Source organism: Poecilia formosa, unplaced genomic scaffold (genome assembly GCF_000485575.1).
Source record: "Poecilia formosa unplaced genomic scaffold, Poecilia_formosa-5.1.2 Scaffold675, whole genome shotgun sequence".
Taxonomy (NCBI): domain Eukaryota; kingdom Metazoa; phylum Chordata; class Actinopteri; order Cyprinodontiformes; family Poeciliidae; genus Poecilia; species Poecilia formosa.
Window position 1 is genome coordinate 90,873 of NW_006800614.1, and position 20,261 is coordinate 111,133.

At 36.3% G+C, this 20,261-nt stretch overlaps 1 protein-coding gene across 1 annotated transcript in view; it reads right to left on the reverse strand.

The window, feature by feature from the left end:
- ldlrad3 (low density lipoprotein receptor class A domain containing 3) overlaps window positions 1-20,261 on the reverse strand; it is a 98,721-nt gene that overhangs the window by 55,720 nt on the left and 22,740 nt on the right. The window contains exon 2 of the mRNA XM_007542288.2: window positions 6,043-6,189. Within this exon, the coding sequence (XP_007542350.1) occupies window positions 6,043-6,189 (147 nt within the window). The remainder of the gene's footprint in view (window positions 1-6,042; window positions 6,190-20,261) is intronic.

Below are 20,261 nucleotides of genomic sequence, written 5' to 3' on the forward strand. Positions count from 1 at the left end.
TGCCAGACTGGCTTTTTTTTATTTTTATTACTACCTCAGTAGTTCAAAGCACTCTGAGTTGAATCTACTCTGTGAGGTGAAAAACTCTGCAGCCTATTAAATGGTCTGAAAGAAGCTCACCTTCAGGCTTACAGCTATCACAACACTTTTGTCATACACAAACTTTGCTTTCTGATTTTCCATCTGAAGAAAGAAGTCATGTCTAAAAAATATGCACACAGTTAAAAAAAAAAAATATATATATATATTAAATCTGTGAGCTCAGACTGACAACATCTGACGTTGTGCCTGGATAGCATATCCACAAGCAAGAACTCCAACTCCCAGAGCCACAGTTTATTAAACCAATTTATTCATGACTTGTTTTTTTTTTTTCCCTCTGTTGACAGGAGGTGAGCTCCACAGTACACAATGACGCATAAAGTTATAAAAGAGCTCCAGGTACAGATTCAACCAGTTATGGTCAATTCAAACACACACAAACCCAAACACAAAATGTATTTTTTTTTTCCATTCTGAGTCACTGAAGCGTCACATGGAGTGAAACACGGCTGATCCCGCTCAAGTGAAGTGCCTTCCAAAAGGATTCATTCCCCCTGAACTGTTGTTATACTTTTTGTCTAGTTGCCACCACAACATTCAGAGAATTAAGATTATACACCACAGGTGACTATTTATGTGAATAAAAATTTGAAAACAATGTCATCCAGTTGCAGTCACTCCCCTCGGTCAACATTTGACAAGATCACCTCTCGCTACGATAACATCTTTTGATGGATTTCGTTCCGTTTCTTTCGGGCAAGTTCTTCTTTGGGAGTGAATGGAGAACACGTGCATGGCAATTTTCCGATTCTCAATTGGACTGAATTTGTATGCACCTCTTAAGGAAGAGCAGCCTCACAAAAAGGGATTTTGATCTAATCTGACAAAAGCACCTTCTTCCACATGTTGGCCAGCTCCTGCATGACTTGTTGTGAACTTTAAATGAAGCTTTCAATTGTTTGATTTTCTTCCCTCTTCCACAAAAGCAAGACGTGTGTAGCACACAGCTAATAAGTTTCTTGTCAACAGATTCTCAGTGGAGCTGTGAACTCATGTTAGCTGCTTCTCTGATTAATGTTTCCTTGCCCAGCCTGTCAGGTAAGGTGGACCGCCATGTACTGAAGCTGTATCAGATCCTTTCCATTTTCTTACGAAAGATTAAAAGCACCTCCTAAGATGTTTAAAGCTTGGGATACAGTTTCATAAACTGACCCACATAAATTTTTCTCTTTGAACTGCCTGGTGTGTTTCTTGGTCTTCATGTTGCTATTTGTTCACACGTGTTCTCTAACACGCCTCTGATCTCCTTACAGAACCGCTGGATATATACCGGATCCTCCAACTTCATGGTAATCTATGCAACACAATCCTGATAAAATAAATTCAATTATACAGTTATAATGTGACAATATGTGAAAAAGGTTTAATAGGTTTAAATGCTGTTGCAAGGCACTGTTACTGTGAATTAGCAACACGAGGACTATGAAGAGAGAAAAGGTAATCAACTGTGAACGTACCACAAAGTGTACAGATAAGCTTCTGTTTGAAATTTGGCTAAACCTTTGAGAAAAAAAAAACAAAAAAAAAAAAACGTTCTCAAAGGTTTTATCTTGCTGAGAAACTCTAGTCTTTCTCAGCAGGATACTAATAGTGCATCCTTTAACGTTACATGATGATCGCTTCTTCCCAAAGTATGAATTGAAAAACTTAACTTACATGACTCAAGCTGACCTTTTTCCAGAAAGCTTATTCAAATTAAATACCAATACTGACAAAATTACCAACGGTGTTATTTTCAAGTGTCAAAACCATTTGAAAGTAGTATTTTGCTTAACATGCAAAATGCTTGATTTTAAAACCGACATTTAGTTAATGAGACAGCAAAATGTAATCACATTTGACCTTTACTTGAGGCACCATAGTATTCCTTGGGTCTGAGACAGCCACATCAGCACAATCTGCTGCCTAATGGGCTTAAAGGGGATCAACTACAGCTGTCTTCTGGTTCAAATGCTTGCGGTAAAATTGGACACTGATTTGGAGAAAACTTTGCATACGAAATATATATGTTCATGCACAAAAAGCGCACTCTTGTGTTGCTCTTGTGGTGGACTATGACAGATTCTCCTGGACTTTAGTTCTTGAAACTCCTTTTTTAAGCAATACGTTTTTATTCGCCTGCCTCGCCTGCTCCTTTGCATCCAGCTCTCTTTACCCTTATATGATGTGAATACGTTGCTAAAACTGCCAAAATGGTTTCCTTCTTTAAACTCTGATCAACCAAGTTAAAAATGCAACATCAAACAACAATCAATATGAGTACATAAGCTGTGCTGCTGGATTGAGATGGATTTTGGCAAGTTTTTTATGGGTGCTCTGAAACATATTCAACTCTACAGCTCCACAATTGGCTTTTCTTACAAATATGTCATTATTTCAAGGATGTCAACAACTAAGGATTCGTTTATACTGATATGCAATACAATAATGGGTATTGGAAATATTCAGATAGAAGCCCCCATCACATGTTACATAGGGGGAAAAATATATATTTTAATATGTCCAAAGCTTTCCCAACATGAGAATGACTTAAAGTCAGGCCATTTATGTAAAGTATGATCAATGACACTTTAAATCCTGACTGACTATGAAAACATTATGTTGGAACTAGTTTCATTCACTTATTCGATTGCAAATTATTGAGTCACAGTAAAATATACTTTTCAAAAACAAGCTTCAAAGCAAGTCTAGTCAAGTTAAGTGTGACCTTTATTTATTTATTTTTTTTTATTTATTTGCATGTTTTTAATTAAAAATGTCCCGTAAAACATTCTAACTTTTATGTAATCACCATCCGTATAGCTCTGGCAACACCTCTGAGCCACATTTCAGATTATGACACTGTGTCTCAGAATAATTTGTTAACAATGAACCGCATGGTAGTGGCTCAGGGAGGAGGGAAAAATGGCAAGATTTCATCTGATCTGCAGAGATCATTTTGAGTCAAGCTGCTATCAAGACCCAAGGGCCTTTTTGATGAGGAGTCAGAACTCAAAAATGATTTCCAAGTCCAAATATTATATCCTGCCAAGACCTGAATACCCTATAACTACAGTTATGATGGTAGTAAGGCAGAAAAACCTATAATGAGAACAATCTGTCCAGTTAGCCCTGCCATCCCTGTACTTGAAGTACAGCCTATTCTGCAAACATCAATACAGCCGACACCACGGGGAAGGACTGAGTCCCTGCAGCCAGAAAAAGGCATTTTGTTCAGGCAAATGATTTCTTTAGTTCTGTGCATCACTTTATATTTGCATGTTTCCCACAACTCAGTGTCCTTGCATGACATGTATCTATAGAACACGTATTAAAAGACAAATGTGTCTTATGAATTGTAAACAGACAGAAACCAATCAAATGGAAAACATTCAATCAGGAAGACAATCAATGTTTGCTTTAGCTTTGCCATCCATGCGTGTAGGCATCATAGTTCCAGAACCAACGGAGTCAAACTAAAACACGTAAAGTGGGACCCTTCAGATCTCAGACCCTCACTTTATCTAAAGCTCATATTTTTATTTATCTAAGTTGTATTCCTTGGGGGTAAAAGTCTGACAGAGGAGATGAAACGGCTTTAGATGCTACATCAGAAGCTAATAAAGCTTCCTTATCCAATGCAGTGTTTACTAACGCAAACTGATAACTGGAAACCTTACTGCCGACTGCCGACTCTCATTGATCAACGTCGAGTCTTGTTACATCATGTAACGTTGAGCCATCGTAAATATGATGCGAACCTGAAATTCCACTAAAATTAAATTTCTTACCGTTTCAAAAAACTTGGTACCTGGGTGAAATTCTGCAGAGTAAATGTATAAGTAATTGCACATTTTTTTTATGTGTTACAGATATTAATAAAGATAGATACAATGGGATACAATAACTAAGGTGATTTTAAAAAAAATGTATGTGTTGTAACAAAGTGAAAGCAAACTGTCATTTCTGACAGCAACCTGTCATGCCTCTCTGTTGAATAAATACTGAAACATGAGTTTTTGTGTGTGTGTTTCATCTTAGCAGGGGACAGATAATTATGATTCTGCTTGCAGAGCAAAGTACTGAAGCCCTAAGGTTTCCAGGCATTGTGTCCTCCTTAGATAATACCTTTCTTGACACAACTACTGCTGAAGCTATCATAATAAGTCCTTCCTGGACCTTTTCTCCTTCCTTTACTTTTCCCTTTCCCATTCTTCCATTTATCTGTCTGTCTGTGTCTGCAGAGACCCTGTTGGAGCAAGAGCATTTTCATGAGGCAGCCGGCTGACAACTAGCCATCTATTTAGGGATAATAGGGCCTACTTACGCCAGAAGAGATAATGCAGTTGTCTACAACAAGTGCAAATAGTCCCCTGACAGCAGAGGCAGGCCGAGTGTGATGGCTGAAGATCTTTTGGCATAGGCGCTTCGCAAAATATCAGCAAAAAAACCAAAACAAAACAAAACAAAAAGAAAAAAAACTAGCTTGCTTTTATTCTTAATAAAAACATCTTCAGGTAAACTGAGTCAGACATAGGAGAAACTTAAGATTTGAACCCGCACCAGATGGGCAAGTTTTATTTTTTACAATGTTAAAGTCAGAAGTACAGGTAAATTGGGTGGGGGGTTAGTTGATAAAAATATTTTATTAGCTAATTACCAAAATCAAACAATTTTCACCTATTTTTGCTCTTACCACTTACTAGCCATGAGGGAACAATACAATATCTTGTCATTACTAAGCTACAGAAAGACTAAAAAAAAAAACATGAAAATATTGTTATGAACCATTAATATTGAAGGGTCTGCTAGTCTATTTAGAAAATCAATCAATCCATCAAATATAAACTATAAACTCCCAAATAATTTTGTCTTTGTTTTAATGATTTCTGTAAAGCTGCTTAAAAGCGACTTCTCTCTTACACTCGTTGTGCGATGTTCCTGTTGGTTATCAATAATTAATGACTACCCAAGGCTGGAAGGCAAAACATGCTGGGGTCACAGCTCTAAAAGCGAGATGAAAATCTGCAATCTGTACAAAAAAAGTCACAGCAGACTTAAATGACTGATGACACAAAGCCGTGCGCATGTTTCTTTGTACTGATGCGCTATGGGACACTGTCAAAAGTTGTCTTCCTGTTCCCTAAACTGCCCACAAGACAACTAAGGGAGAAAAGACAGCTAGACGAGGGAGAGAACAGAATATGAAGAGAAGTGACAGAAGAGAGGATGAGCCATTTGTAATTTTGTTTTTCTTACCAAACAGATTTAGTCAGGTAAAAAGAGTAAAACTCCTTTAAGAAGTGGTCTTAATGTTTTCAATAGAACAGCTTCTACAAAGAAAATTAGAAATCAAAACCATCAAATAAGATAAATTAGGACGCTGATACACAGAGAAATAAATGAACAGGGTGAGAGGGATTTCAGTTCGTCTTAGAAACTCAAAGTCGATCTTCATCAGCAATCCCATCTTTGCGTGGAGCTCAAAGTACGTTGGGAGGGAAAAAAAAGGAGGAGCAGTGAACCAGAGGGATGAGAGCCAGCTAAATGCAAAGATCAAAAAATGAGCCAAACAGCTGCCTTAGAGTAAAATGATGTGTTCCTATTTCTACAGAAGTAATTGGTCTTGTCTTTGATGGTATTATGTTTTGCCATGTTACTAAAGTGAGGCTAAAGGGATGGAGGAAAAGGGAGTAGGATGCTTGCAGTGGGGGAGGGAAATGTGAGCGCTGAGGAGGGAAGTTAATTTATGTCGGCAGAGAATTAGGTTCTACTGGCCCTTGTGGCTCTGTGGACCGGGTAGGAAGAGCAATGAAGACTGCAACGCTTTGTGCTGAGGAAGGTCCAAGGGTTGAAAGACCACTACACGGCTCTAAGTAGGCAATCTGGCATTAGCACTTTTAGACACAGCTAGAAAGCTCTACAACAGTTCTTGACAATGGGGTTTAAGCTTGAACTTACGACAGCCTCTCTCGTCGCTCCCGTCAATGCAGTTGGGCACTTTGTTACACTGCCAGTCACTTGGGACGCACATTCCATCTCCACACATGAAGTTCCCAGGACTGTTACACTCAGTGGTGAAGTTATTCCCAGGAAGTTTTTGGCTCTCTGATTTGGGGGAGAAATAAAACAAAAAAAAAAAACAAAAAAGAGAGAGAGTATTTTACAATTTCATCACTCCATAAATAAATCAATTAAGGATGCATCAGCAGCACAGTGAAAACGCATAAACTTTATGATCTGACTCCCTTGAAGGCATAAACGTATTAAATGGAAAGCTTTTGTTTAAAAAGCAGAAGGGGAAAAAAATGCCAGAAAAATGAATACTTAAACTGAGAAGGTCTTTCAGGAATAACAATACGGTTGGCAAAACTATTCCTTTAAAGTGAGGCAATATCTTAATGGAAAAGAGATAATAACCCAAACACTGGTAAACACATACACAGAGCACGTAGATGCACTGATTCCCATACATACCAGAAATAGACACTTTCACACAAAGAATGCACGCTAATCGGGGTTGGGCCCGATCTAGTTGACGCAGTGCAGCTGCAGCATAATAGGCTGGAATGTGAAACATGACCTTTTGGCTGAGGGTTGACACTGTGCGGCGAGCGGTTTCACTCGTAAACAAAGCTATGTGACAGTAATGAGGAGTTCCGGACAGAACGGAGAGCTCTTATCCTGCAGCGTCAAACTACAGTATGGCCCACTGAAGGGCCACTTCATGTAGATTCAGAATGAGATGCAAAAGGTGAACCTGCCGTTAAAAGTCCTGATCACTTTTCAGGTTCAAGGTGGTGTAAGTGATCAGAACAAAGTTGAACTTTCTACAGCAACTGCAATTTAGTGTCAGGGCAAGAGATGAATAAATGAAAAAAAAAAAGTGCAAAATTTGACACTTTTCTGATTAGTTAACCTCAAAACTGTATTTAGTAGCTTCATTATTGTGTGTTAAAAATATTTAGTAGGGTTTAATAATTTAATATTTTAGAACAATAAAAAAAATAATAAAGCAAAAACATTAATTGCCAGCATTGCAAAAATATTAATTATCTATAAACATGAGTGCTATGCTAGTGTGTTTGAATGGTTTCGTGTCTTGAACAGGAGACCTGTGCTGTACTGCGCCTCTGACCAACTAACTACTGACGCCCCACAGTCCTGAACATGACTATGTGTACACATATGAAATGGATAGCTTGATTTTCTGTTAGCCTAGTTATACTACATGGCAGAAGAAGCATTTTTATTTTGATTAAACTTGCAAAAAGGAAAAGACAGCTGGAAATACCACAAATTTTAGCATACAATGTACATATACAATTTTTTTCCAGTGAATGTTGGAAATTTCACAATCAAGCCAAGCCTAGTTGTAGGTGAAATCTTCACAAAAAACACATGTGACAAACACATTCACTTAGCACAAAGGGATTTTTTTTTTGTTTTCTTCTACATTTAATGTTTCAATGACACAATAACAGCGATGTAGGTTTGATAACAAAATTGGTCACACTCAATATACAAGTGAACACTGAGATTGTGTTCAGAGTTTTCACTGACATTACACATAACTGATATTAGCTCAGTCCAAACAGACAGGCAGAGTAACTGATGGGAGAACAATCTTATTTTTACATCAGTTCCAGCTCTGCTGCTTGCTACTTTTGCAGATACCAGGAACTACTTACAGCTCCTCACTTAAATGGCACCACCTTTCTGATAATCTGTTGAGATGATGTAAAGTTCTGTTTTGGCTTTTGCAATTTAGAAATGGGATTTCCATCTGAAAATTGACACAAAAAAAATTACTAATTTGAAAATAGTGTTATGATTTCTATTATGTCTACCTTTACTCTGATTCCAGATTTACAATATTAAAAAAAAAATGCAATTGCTGCTTTCACAAAATGTGTTACTATGGGTGTTATTGCTCTGTGGCAGTTTAATCTGTCATGCTTGTTTTGAGATAACAAAATTGCATCAGTCACAAGAAATGTTCCAGACTATTTCATGTAAACAACACCTTACTTGTGACAAGGGTGGTTGGAAAAAAATGTTATCATGTACGAATCCAGACTTCTGCCGGTTCACGAGTAAATTCGTGGCTGTCAATAAAATATTTCCTGCTGACACGCAAAGTCAAGAAATAGCTTAAAAGGTGACTTGAAAACATATTTTCATTTCTGAATGTAAACACAATAAAGGAAAAGGTGTCATTTTTTAAGACCCTCTGTGTTTAAATATATTATTTAGTAAGATGTTTAGATTTGAGAATTGCATTGCATTGCACAGATCCAGCTCTAAAGGACACAGCTTTCCCATCTCTATCTACACATTTTTACAACTTTACAAATGGTGTTATTTATTTATTTATTTATTTATTCATTTCAGATATAAATTAAGAAATGAAGCTTACCATTTAACCCTTTAATCTCAATGCGCAGTATCACTACAAAAACTAACAACAGTGAAGGAAGCCTTCCTAGTAGAAAAAAGAATATAAAAGCTCCGTTAAGTTTAAGAGCACAATACATCAGCTACAATAAGCGCCCTCACCACATTAAAATTATTATGGTGGCAGCCTTTTGAGTGCTGTGTCAGGGTGACAGACGAGATATGAATGTTTTGTAAGCACTGTGAGTGGCCAGCAGCAGGTCTGCACTGGGAGAGGAGCACGACTGCAAAATAAACATCGCTCAAATTAAAGGTCACCTTACAGAGAAGCAAATTTAGGTAGTTATTTACAAGAAGCAAAAGATTACACATTCCCATTTGGGAAGTAATTGACAAAAACGGCCAAATTTCAGCTTATAATTCCAACTAGAAATCCCACGATCTCTGCTGTCTTTTTCATGTTTTGGTTTTATTTGCTCAGCTTCACCAGAAAAAAGGATTTACACAATATGACAGCGCTGTAAAATACTTGTAGGGCAAGTGCACCTACCTAACACGTTACTAATATTTGGTGGGAATTAAAACAATCAATGTCCGTTAGATGTGGAACGACATCTTGTAATTTTAAAAACTGAGCTGAATATTTCTTGCCAAAGTGAAATTCTAAATCCCAAATTTGTTTTGGTCTAAGTTGTTGTGCCAGGATATCACGGCAAATATTTTAAGCTTGATAATCTGTATGTTTGAGACTCTCATGTTAAAGCAGCACAGGAAGTAGTTCTTGAGTTGGTTGATAGTCAACAGAGCAGACAAACAAAAACTGCATGCTATGTTGGCTGACATACGATTCTGCATAAGCATGGATGACGTCCTGATCATTTGTAAATTATTTTAGTGGCAGCTTCTGAGTGCTTGGTGGGCAAAACCCTGATTTTCCCCAGGTCTTACCACAATTCTAATTCATTATTAGGTCAAACAAAATCAATAGTTATTTACAAAATAAAGTCGAAACATGTTACTCTGTTTCAAAAGACAGTTTACCAAAAATGTGCACAGAGTTAAGATTACTTGTGCTGTTCTTGATTTCTTTGAATATATTAATGATGGTGCTGCTAGCCTACACCAACAATAAAACTGACAGACGTACCCAAGCTTATGCAAAAATACATCTGATTAAGGCCTCTCAGTGTTGACAGTACTGCAGGGAAAACCACGCCAAAAATGTCCAGTCAGAAGAACGCAGAACAAATGTAAGAGAGACAGACCCATGCGAAAATAACTTCAAAGGACTGCTGCAGGGAGGCAGCGGGTTAATTGGAAAGTTGCTTTCAGGGCATGGCGGAATGGCAAAGGGACTGCGTGTGGCCAAAAAGTGCAGAGGAGAAAGAAGGCTTGACAGACAGCTAATCTGTTCCAACGTGTCTTTGATAATGCCAACAGAAAATCTTTTGTAGGCAGGTTGGGAGCCCTATTTTCTGGCGAGCTGCGCGCATCTCATTCCAAACCTTACATTGTTGAAGTGGTACAGCAACAAGCCTGAAAATGCTTCTGTTGTTTACCACTGGGGTAACGAGAAGTTTTAACTCATTAGGAAAGTAAGTGTATCAAGCTCATTACATATAACTTCAAAACAGAAATAATGTTCTTTGCAACACTCCCATCTGACAGTTCTATTGGCTGTATCCATGCACACTCTGTAAAATAACCAATCTGTATACCTTATTATGTTGTGGGTAGCTAGAAGCATTGTGAACAGCAGCAAAACTTTACTGTTGTGTAAAACCGTGGTCACAGGGAGATGTATGAGGGAGAAGAGAAGGAGATAAGGCACGGATGCTTCTGGACAGCTGTGTAACTTGCTGAAGGAAGTGTGGACCAATTACTCAGAGTAAATATTGACTATACTATCTTAGCCTCTCCACATAGTCAGACCTCTTTCTATCTCTGCACGTCTTCTCAGGTTACATTTAGACTGTTAAATCATAGGTGCTAGAGACGCAGGCTAGATACTTTTTTTAATTAGCATTTAAATTTCTTCTTGTTTTAAATAAAGCCTGGGCGAATCACTAAGGGGACATTTCTTCCCTCCTAATTTTTCAGTCCAGCTCTTGTTGCTGGTGATCTTTCAGAGCACACATTAATTCTAATTTAAAAGGGAAAAAGGACTTTCAGCATAAACTCAGGTCTAATTTCCCAGTGGTTTTGAAAAAAACTCCAACTGATTATTAAATTACCTGCTGCATATATTTTGCTGAAATTTCAGCAGATAAGGTGGAACAATTGGTACACGTTGGGTGACAAATGGTATGCAATATTAGGTCCACTGCTGGATTCTGAAATTATAGAATTAGTTCATGCAGAATCATTTTTTTTCAGCTAATGCTTGAATATTGCTACAGTAGTCTTAAGAAGAGCCATGACTCTTTCCACACCATTCCAATATTCTGGCTCACGATTGTCTTTTTAAAGTATTGAGAAGACAAATAAAAGATAAAAATCACAAATGCGCCAAAGAGATTTTTTTCTGGCCAATTAGAATTTTAGTAGCTAATGCAAAACAACAGCAACAACAAAAAAATAATAATAATTGGCCAATTGATGCCAACTGCTGATGACGTAAATAATTAAATGATTAATCATTAACTGTAACAGTTTGATCATAACATCTGATTTAATTTGTATTTAGAATTATTTAATGCAAAACCATGTGCTTTTTTTGTGCATTTTCTTTTATTAACTAACTGCCAATGAATACAATTATAATATTTTGAGGGCCCTAAAATGGTAGATTAGCGAAAATAATAATAAAAAAAGTCTTCCCTTCACTTAAACATTCCCTAATTACGAAAAGTTTTAGACCATAAATATTTAACTTGATCTAATTGTTTTAAATAAAAAAAGAAAAGCAAACTATTTTAATACTGCTGTCAAAATAAAGTAATATGATTGTTAACTATAGTAATTATACATAACTTAATATAATGAGTGCTGTTTTTCTCTTTCAAGAGAAACATAAGTATAACCTGAAAGTCATACATATAGTTAGTGCCCTGAAGTTGCACTATTTATATGTTTTTTCTTTAAATGTTTAAAGGAAGCCATTTAGAGAAAAACATTCTCTTTGGCACCTATGTTTTGAAATTTGTACTCAGTTTTCAGTTTCCACTAAACACTCTGGATGAAGGGAAATGAACTCATTGCTCTATTCAACTTACTCACAAATGTTTGTTTAAAATGAAAAATGAAAATATATGTCCTAATTAAGTTTTAAAAAAACAACAACAAAAAAAACAACTGCATGTTATACGATTGAATGTTGGAATGATCTTAGAAAAATCTATCCAACTAGATTACAAATAATTTAGAGTAATGAAATTGATGAAATTGATTTATTTTTATTTTTTTTTCCTGTTTTGTGAATATAAAAATAACATAATGTATTGTACATGTTAAGTTTCCAGGAGGTAAGATTCTTTACAGCACATGATGCTTCTCGACATGGCAGCCTGGAGACCTCAGTGCTCTCTATGCATTTCTCAGAATATGAAAAAATACGACCAGCCACCCACACACATGGGACTGTGTTACAAATCCTATGAATATTTTTACACTACATGTCAGTTAGTTGCTGGAAAGCCTATTTGGTCATACAATCTAAACACTGTAACTCTTGACACCAGCTACAGAAAATATGGCAAACTTTAAAGGATACGGATGGCCTAGCGTCTCCTTAAAATATCCCTTGAGTCCTGTTTGGCCGACTCTATTAGAAGTAAATGTTGCTACAAAACTCAACATGGAGATAAAGCCAAGCACTTTACTGTTGGAGGAAAATATATATGTTGAAATCGGGGACAGTTAGAGAGATAAAGCCATCTTGATCAGCCCTGATTAAAGACCAACTAGTTATGACTCAAAACTCAGAATTTTTGTCAAACAGTAAAAACACAAAACTTAAGCCCAACATCATTCTTCAGTGTGGAAGCTATTATGAAGGGAAGAAGATAATAGTATTAGTAAGGTGTTGAGAAATAGACTCAGAAGAACCAGAGGGATGTCAGAATTTCTTTCAAAAAGTATCTTCAACAAAATGTAGAGGCGTATATGTAGTTTGTGAGAAGGAGGCTGCATAAGACGGAGAGAGAACAAGACTTCCTATACAGAAAAGGTGATCTTATTCTATGCTTTGGAGCTTTCAACCTCAGTTTGTCAGGGAAAATAATAGATTTAAAAATGCTGCCGATCTGTTTGACATTTCAGAGTGAAGTTCGTTCTCTAGAAAAAATGCACAAACGCTGCAATGTTAGTAATGACAGCCATTTTAACTGGCGTTAAAAGCTAAATACAACTTAAATTGTGAACACCTTAATCATTTTCTGTTTGTTATAAAGTAACAGAAAAATCTGGCTTTTACCCACTGTGACATTTCCTCTGCCCCAAATTTTGAAGTCTGTTCTTATATATGTATATCTGTATATAAAAATATAAGCTGGTATCAATCAATATTAGCAGGCAAAAGCTTCACAAAAAGTTTTGAGAGATTGGAAATGGACCACAAAAGAGTAATCAGTACATCTGTATTGTGATGCTCAAACAATCTGACTATGGTGTTTGATTCTTTAAACGGCGTCACCGTGCAAGAAAAAGATGGTGAAAAAGAATCATAAGTGAATGAATAGAAACCAAGAAAAAAGAAAAACTGGACATGGGCATACTAAGCAAGCAATTAAGCAAGAAAATGGCTGAGAAGTAGGCTAATAAAAATGAAGGGCCCCATTTTCCATCCCTGGATCCCAAGCAATAGCTGCCTTAAGCGACTCTCATACCGTGTGCTCTGCAGAAGAAAGGTCAGTGATATAAATCTAAATCTGAAAAGACTGTTGACTGGGCTGTTACGGCTTTCACCCCCTGTTTCTCTGAAGGCCTGGACATCTGACCCGCATTGATTAGCCCCGGATAAAGGTTCTAATTCAGACTGAAACAGCGCCGGAGAATTGATTGGGCTGGCGTTGTTCAGTTTGCAAGACGGAGTGAAAATGAAAGTAATAACAAGGGAAGGAATGCAATAAAAGAAAACAAAAAAAAATCAACCAGTTCTGTCCTAAAACATAAATGTCATCTTCTCATCAGTGGACCATGAACATAAGCATCTCCAGTAATGCACCAGTCTGTATCAGAAATATCTCAACCGAATCAGGTGGATATGTGTGCGCATGAAAAAGCATGCCGAATTAAATTCCAGCCTGATGATATCAATTCACACATGGGCAGCAAGGTCTGCTACCATGGAGGATAGAGAAGGGCTGAATCAATACAGCACAGCCCTGAATAAAAACTAGCACTTTCAGGTTCACGGATAAAAGAAGTATTTTTCAATTACACATGACTTTTAATGGGTTGGCTATACAAGCTCGAGGCTTTGAGGCGCAGCAGGGGGGTGGAGGTGATTTGGCGCTTCCCTTCACAATGCAAGACACACAGAATATATCCTTGTGTGTTGGTTAGAGAGAGGGAGAGAGAGAGAGCTACACAGAGAGGCAGAAAGAAAGAGAGAAAACTTTCTAAAAAAAAAAAAGGGATATTCTGTTCTGTTCCTTCAGCTCACTGAAGTGTTCAGCATAAATAGGCACAAGTGTAAACAAACTGGTCTGCATCAATTAGAGCCACCTCAAAAGGACAGACTTACAGGAAGCCTGATGCAGGCAGTGAGCATCAGAGCAAGCAAGGCCTTAATGGCCACAGATAGAGAGAAATCAGTCATCCATGGAAATAAACAACAAGCCGGAAAATTATGAAACCAGCTTCTGGCCTACTGAGCCGCTGTTGAGCTTGTTTCATTTTATTTCCATTCAGTGTCAAAGGGCAAATCTCTTCTCTGGATCCGTTTGTTTACAGGGAGGTACTGCTGGCTCCAGGACCTGTTATGTAGGTAGTGTCATGTGGCAATAAAAGCTAAATGAGCAATTGACAATAAAGTTAAATTGAGCAAGGACCACAATAAATTTGAGCTAATTTAATTTTACTGTGAGAAGAACAAAGTGCAAGTTAGAAAAATGTTCATGTAAACCCACGCTTGTTAAACTCACTCCAGTCAGCCAGAGGTTGCATGATGAACAGCTATGAAAACCCATTACTACAGTTTAAAATTTGGAAATAATCTTGAAATTTCTCAAATATTTCATATTTCTGATATTGTATCAGGTTTTTTTAAAAAGATTTTTATACTGTATTGTCATTAATTGAGGTTCTGATCCTTGTCTGAGCCAGCTGATTGTAATGACATATTATAATGATCAAACCAAAATAAGTTCAACAGAAGAAACCAAACCATCACACCACCACCAACATATTCTTGATTTTCTTAGGCTGAGGAATGATTTGCTGCTTAAAAATTCATTGTCTTTAAATATAACTTAATAAGGAAAATGTTTAGTTTTTTTTTATTATTTTTATTATTATTTGGATGAGGATTGTTTGAATAGGCTTTTCACCCGAATAAGTGGATTTTGTATTTACTCAGATGATCTTTGTCTGATATTAAAATTTGTTGTCAATAAGTGTGGAAAAATAAGCAAAATTAAAAAATATATATATGTCAGGGGAACAATACTTTTTCACAGTGCTGGATGTGCTTTTTCCCCACTGAAGAATTCGTTTGAAGACTGACTGCTTGTGAGAGTATTCAAGTCAAGTTTTGTTTTTGAACTTTGCCTTGGATATGAAAACACATATCAGAGGAATTTAAGTCAAAACACAAAATGTGTTGAAATGTTCGTGTCCTAACCTCTTTGATGTTCATCTACTTGGGAACAAAAAAATGTTGTTCCCAGGTGAGTTACTCACATCAACGTGACTATTTTTTTGTTGTCATGAAGTTTTATTTTTGGAATCATGCTTCGTGATGGAGAAAATAAATGAAATGACCTACATACTGAAATAACCACTATCATAACAAAGTCAACACACACAGCAAGGCTGACAATATTAAATGGGGAATGCAGTAGACCAAGGGTATGCAGCTTAAAAATCTTGCCACAATTTTAGCCATAAAAAGCATGCTGGGTGGCCTCTTCCATTGGAAATTAAATTAATACAAACAGATAAAATAATAGTTTTTCATTAATGAGTTGTTGTTTTTTTTGTGGTTGTTTATTTTGGCTCCTAGAATATAAATCCTTAAAACAAATTTTGATGTATATTTTGTTGGGTTGCTGGCCAATTTCCTACTTTCTTACTTTGTCTTTCTAGTAATTTGTGCCCACTTTTTAGAGGTAAACATTTCATCTGTCTGCCACTTCATGCCTGCGTTGACAATTAGTTATTTAGTTTGTGACCTGAAGTGAACTCGGGTTATGCAGTAGGGTAAAGAACCGAAAAACATCATTGAGTCTGCATGACTGAAATCAACAAAATCATATTTTCAAATTTAAATCCAATTAAATTGCTGCTTCATGATGCTAGAAACCTTCAATATGGCTGATTTAAAACAAACATAAATGGGCCAAAATTCCTCCACAGAGAAGTACAAGACTCAATGGCAAAAATATTTCATTAGTACAGACATTGTCCTACATATTTGTAACATTTTTAAAAAAATCAAATCAAGTTATTTTTGTCTCTGGCAGACAAAAAAAAACTGTTGAAGGGCAGGTTAGGATACATAAATATGGTCTTAAGGTACACAGTTGCACTAGGTATAACTTCTTGGTTATTATGGTTAGCTGCTTTAAACTGCTGCATCACAGAGATAAGAAACTGGAAAACCTTGTTAATGTACCTTGAAATGCTATAATTTGCTCAAACTTTATTTGATGTATTTTGTCTTTTTGGAAAATGAGCACAAGGTTGATTTTTGACAGTTTTTGTTATGGTACAAAACCTTATTGGTTACATTTGATCCTTGCTTTTTTTTTTTTTTCCCCTTCACATTTGATCAGTGAACAGCTTTGCCACAAAGCTATATCTCACTTCAGTCCCTATTCCCCTCCACATTCGTCTTTGCCTACATCCTCTGTGATGTTAATCCTGGACTGACACTAATAGGCTGAGGCTGTGTTTATATAGCCACTCTCATCTCTTAGAGGATTAGATGGACAATTGGCCGTCTGATACCCAAGTGGTTAAAAGAGAAATGCAACAAAACTAGATGTCTGAAAGTTCCTTTTGCTGCCATCGTGAGAGTGACCAATACAGATTTGAGAGTTTAGCACAGAGACTGTGCTGTACTGTATTTGTGTTCTAATCCTTATTTTACATCTCAGTTAAGATGGACTCATAAACAGCAAGTATAAACTGTTTGTAATGTATTATAGGCTCACTGTGATCCGTGATCCCACATTTAATGGGCGGACAGCCAGTGATTAATGGAGCGCAATTTCACCAGTGAGACTAATTTAGCCAGTAATTGCTCCAAAGATTCAAAGAATACACCACAGAAAGAGCAAGGCCTGCTTGAAAAAGAATTTGCCTCTAAATAATGCATAATAATAACACACAGCCCAGGCAATATGCTCTATCAATGCTGCCACAAAGCTGTAGGTGCAAGTTTAGAAAAATTGTAATGTCTTCATCATTAATTACTCCCCAAAATGATAATGTCATTATATTATTTTTGGGAATCCAAAAACAAATGAGGGCATTGTACCCTTTTCCAGTTCAATACCATGATCTTGGATTTGGAGGTGCTGATTTTCATCCCAGTCACTTCACTCTTAGATGCAAACTGCTCCAGAAAAATCTGAATACTATGATCTGATGAAACCAACAGAGCTGGAGACATCTTTGCTGTGCCTACACATTCTGTCCATAAAGGTTAAGATGTGACCAAATAGAAGTGTGTTTTAATGTTTTTATCTTTTTTTAAATCTTTTTCAAAATGTCTCTTTTTCTCACTGTTTTTTTTTCAATGTCACATGCTGTTTTTATTTTTAATTATGTGAAGCACTTTGAAATGCCTTGCTGCTGAAATTATTTATTTGCTATACAAATAAAATTTGATTGATTGATTGATAGTAAATTTACTTATCATGCTATGCAGATGTGGTTTCTAAGATAATTCACTCACCTCTGCATGCTGAATGATTGAAGTGGGGCCAGTTGAAGGACAGTCTAAGCTATTTTCTGATAAATGTAGCTGATAGTCTTGTGCTTTGATCAGCTGGTTAGCCACTTATTGAATAAAAACAAATCAATTCCCTGTATTCCAAAACACATGTACTAGTTTGCATCATAAGCAACACATATTTTATTGCATTACAATATCATAATATTTGATGGGCATGATTTTATATATACAAAAAAAAAGTTAAATGGAGCTTTTTTTATATTCTTGCTATTTATTCGGAATCTCATGCACTTGTTAGAATAATTTAATGGTTTTCTTTTCTAAAAGGTGCAACTGGAGCATCTCAAAATATATTTTTTATAGCTATTCTAATAAAGAAAGACACTTTCAAAGAAGCTGTGAATAGCCTGCTTTCCTTCCAATGCTAAGGGCATCTATAGTCTTCAAAAACATTATCACGACTTCACAGATGGCAGAGACATCATGCAAACACACTAAAATACTCAATTGAAATTAAAATGTTCAAATATTTCCCCAAGCCTGACAACCAGTGCCTTAAGGATTTGCTTACCGAGGGAACACAAAATCAATATTTTCTTTTCTGATTCAGCTTTTACTTTACTCTGCTGGAGTTTACATTTTTACTGAAACTACAAAGTGCTTCTCCAAACTGTACACATACAGTCCACATTTGGGATTTTCAAAGTAACCCCAGTGATCAGTAGATCATTTGAAGTTTTAACATTTTACAAATGCTAAAAAAAAAGAAAAAAAACAAACAGCTGCAGCTGTAGTCAATATAACAAGCTGTTCCATTGTTTTCTAAAACCGCTATGCCTTTAAAGAACTATTCTATTCCCTCTAAATGACCCTTTTTTCCTCCAACATCAGATATACCCCCCTCCCCATCCGACTCTCTATTTCTGCCCACTGATGCACCATCAATAACCCAGCCTCTTTAACAAGGCCAAGGCTTTTAGAGTGAGTCTCGCCCATGTAAATCCCTGCTGGTTGCTGTGTGGTCTCCTCCTAATGAAAAAATCCTACATTTTGCTCTATAAGGCTGCCTGAACCTCATACCCTGGAATGTTAATAATAAGCTTAAAAATGTTTTGCTAAGATGTGGAGAATATATTTATTACGAGATGTTCTGGTTTATATTTAGGTGCAATGGGGAGGATTCCTAACGCATGAATAACTCTGACATGCTTAATCTACCTAGAAATAATTTTAGGTTTTGATGTAGAGAAAAATTAAAAAACAACCTTCAATTTCAAGTAGAATTTGAATAACCTAGGTGCTGTGGTATGATTACAGCTTGAGTATGATTCAATTTAACAAATTCAAAACATTCTAAATTTAATAAAACATGCCTCCTGACCATTAAAAAAAAAAGAAAATAGAAAATAAAACAATGCACAAGTAATTGGATCCTACAATCTTCCATACGTGGGTCAAAACTGGCACGTTTTATAATTAATGTGTTTTGAGACTCTTTTTTTATTGTTATACTGGTTAAGGACAATTATTTGTAATATGTGTTGCTCTATGATTGTGTTCACATATGAATGAATTCAAGGTTAAAATAATCTCATCTTGAGCATTTTAAAAACATTGAACCGTTTTGGAAATTGGAAGTGAAATTGCACAACACCAATCGAATAATCAGCATCTATTTTGTTTGCCTGTGTGTGAAAGAGCATGTATGTGAAGGCGAACGTATCTGTTCATCCAACATCTATAGAACTATTTCAGCAGAATGCCATGCACCTATGATACATTGATGAGGAAACATAAAACGACAAGAAAAATGTGATTTCTAAGCAAACCTAATTATCGATATGCATCCACACATGCCAGAGCTAAAACACACAGGAACATCTGAGCGACACAAGAAAGCTAGCTACCTAATTTAGCAAACTATACAATGTAAAACAGGCTAATTAAGTGATAGATGACACCTAATGAGATATATTCTTTTACACAGTAGTCATAAATGAGACACAGACACACACACTATAAATCACGTAAATTCAACTAGCTTAGAAAACTATTAAATAATGATAAAAAAAAAGGAATGGCAGAATCACACACACCTGCACAATCACACACAATAATAATGGAGATTTATCTCTCCACTGTTGCGACATGCATGCTCAGGTTGAAGGATTGCTGCACCGGCTTATCAAGGAGGAGTGAATCGAGTCAATGACTCAATGCAATCTGTTGGGTCTTCTTAGATACAAAGTTGTTGTTTTTTAACCAGTTTAAATAAAGAACTTAACTTGAGTCACTGTTTGATGACCATGGTCAACAGAAATGTGTGATTGTATTGAAATTTTTTTTTTTTGCTAAATTCCCTGAGAAAAATACGTGTTCAGTCTGGAGTGTCCGATAAACACCAAAACTCAAACATCCACATAGCATAAGTATCATGGTGCAGTGAAGACGGTTAGCAATAATTTAGAAAAATTAAAGAAAAATGTTGAGAAACTGGATGTTTGTCTAGAATTAATAAAAATATAGAATTAAAACAGATTTTGGAATCTATCAAGATTTTGACAGCAAGATTACAGTAAAGGAACTGTAGGGAGTTCTGTCAAGTGCTGATTCTGCTGTAAAACATGATGAAAATCTCTGGTATTTTCTATATGTCTGGTCTAATAGGTAGGGCTGCACAAACTGATTTTTTTTTCTTTCAAAGGGAATGTCAACATCC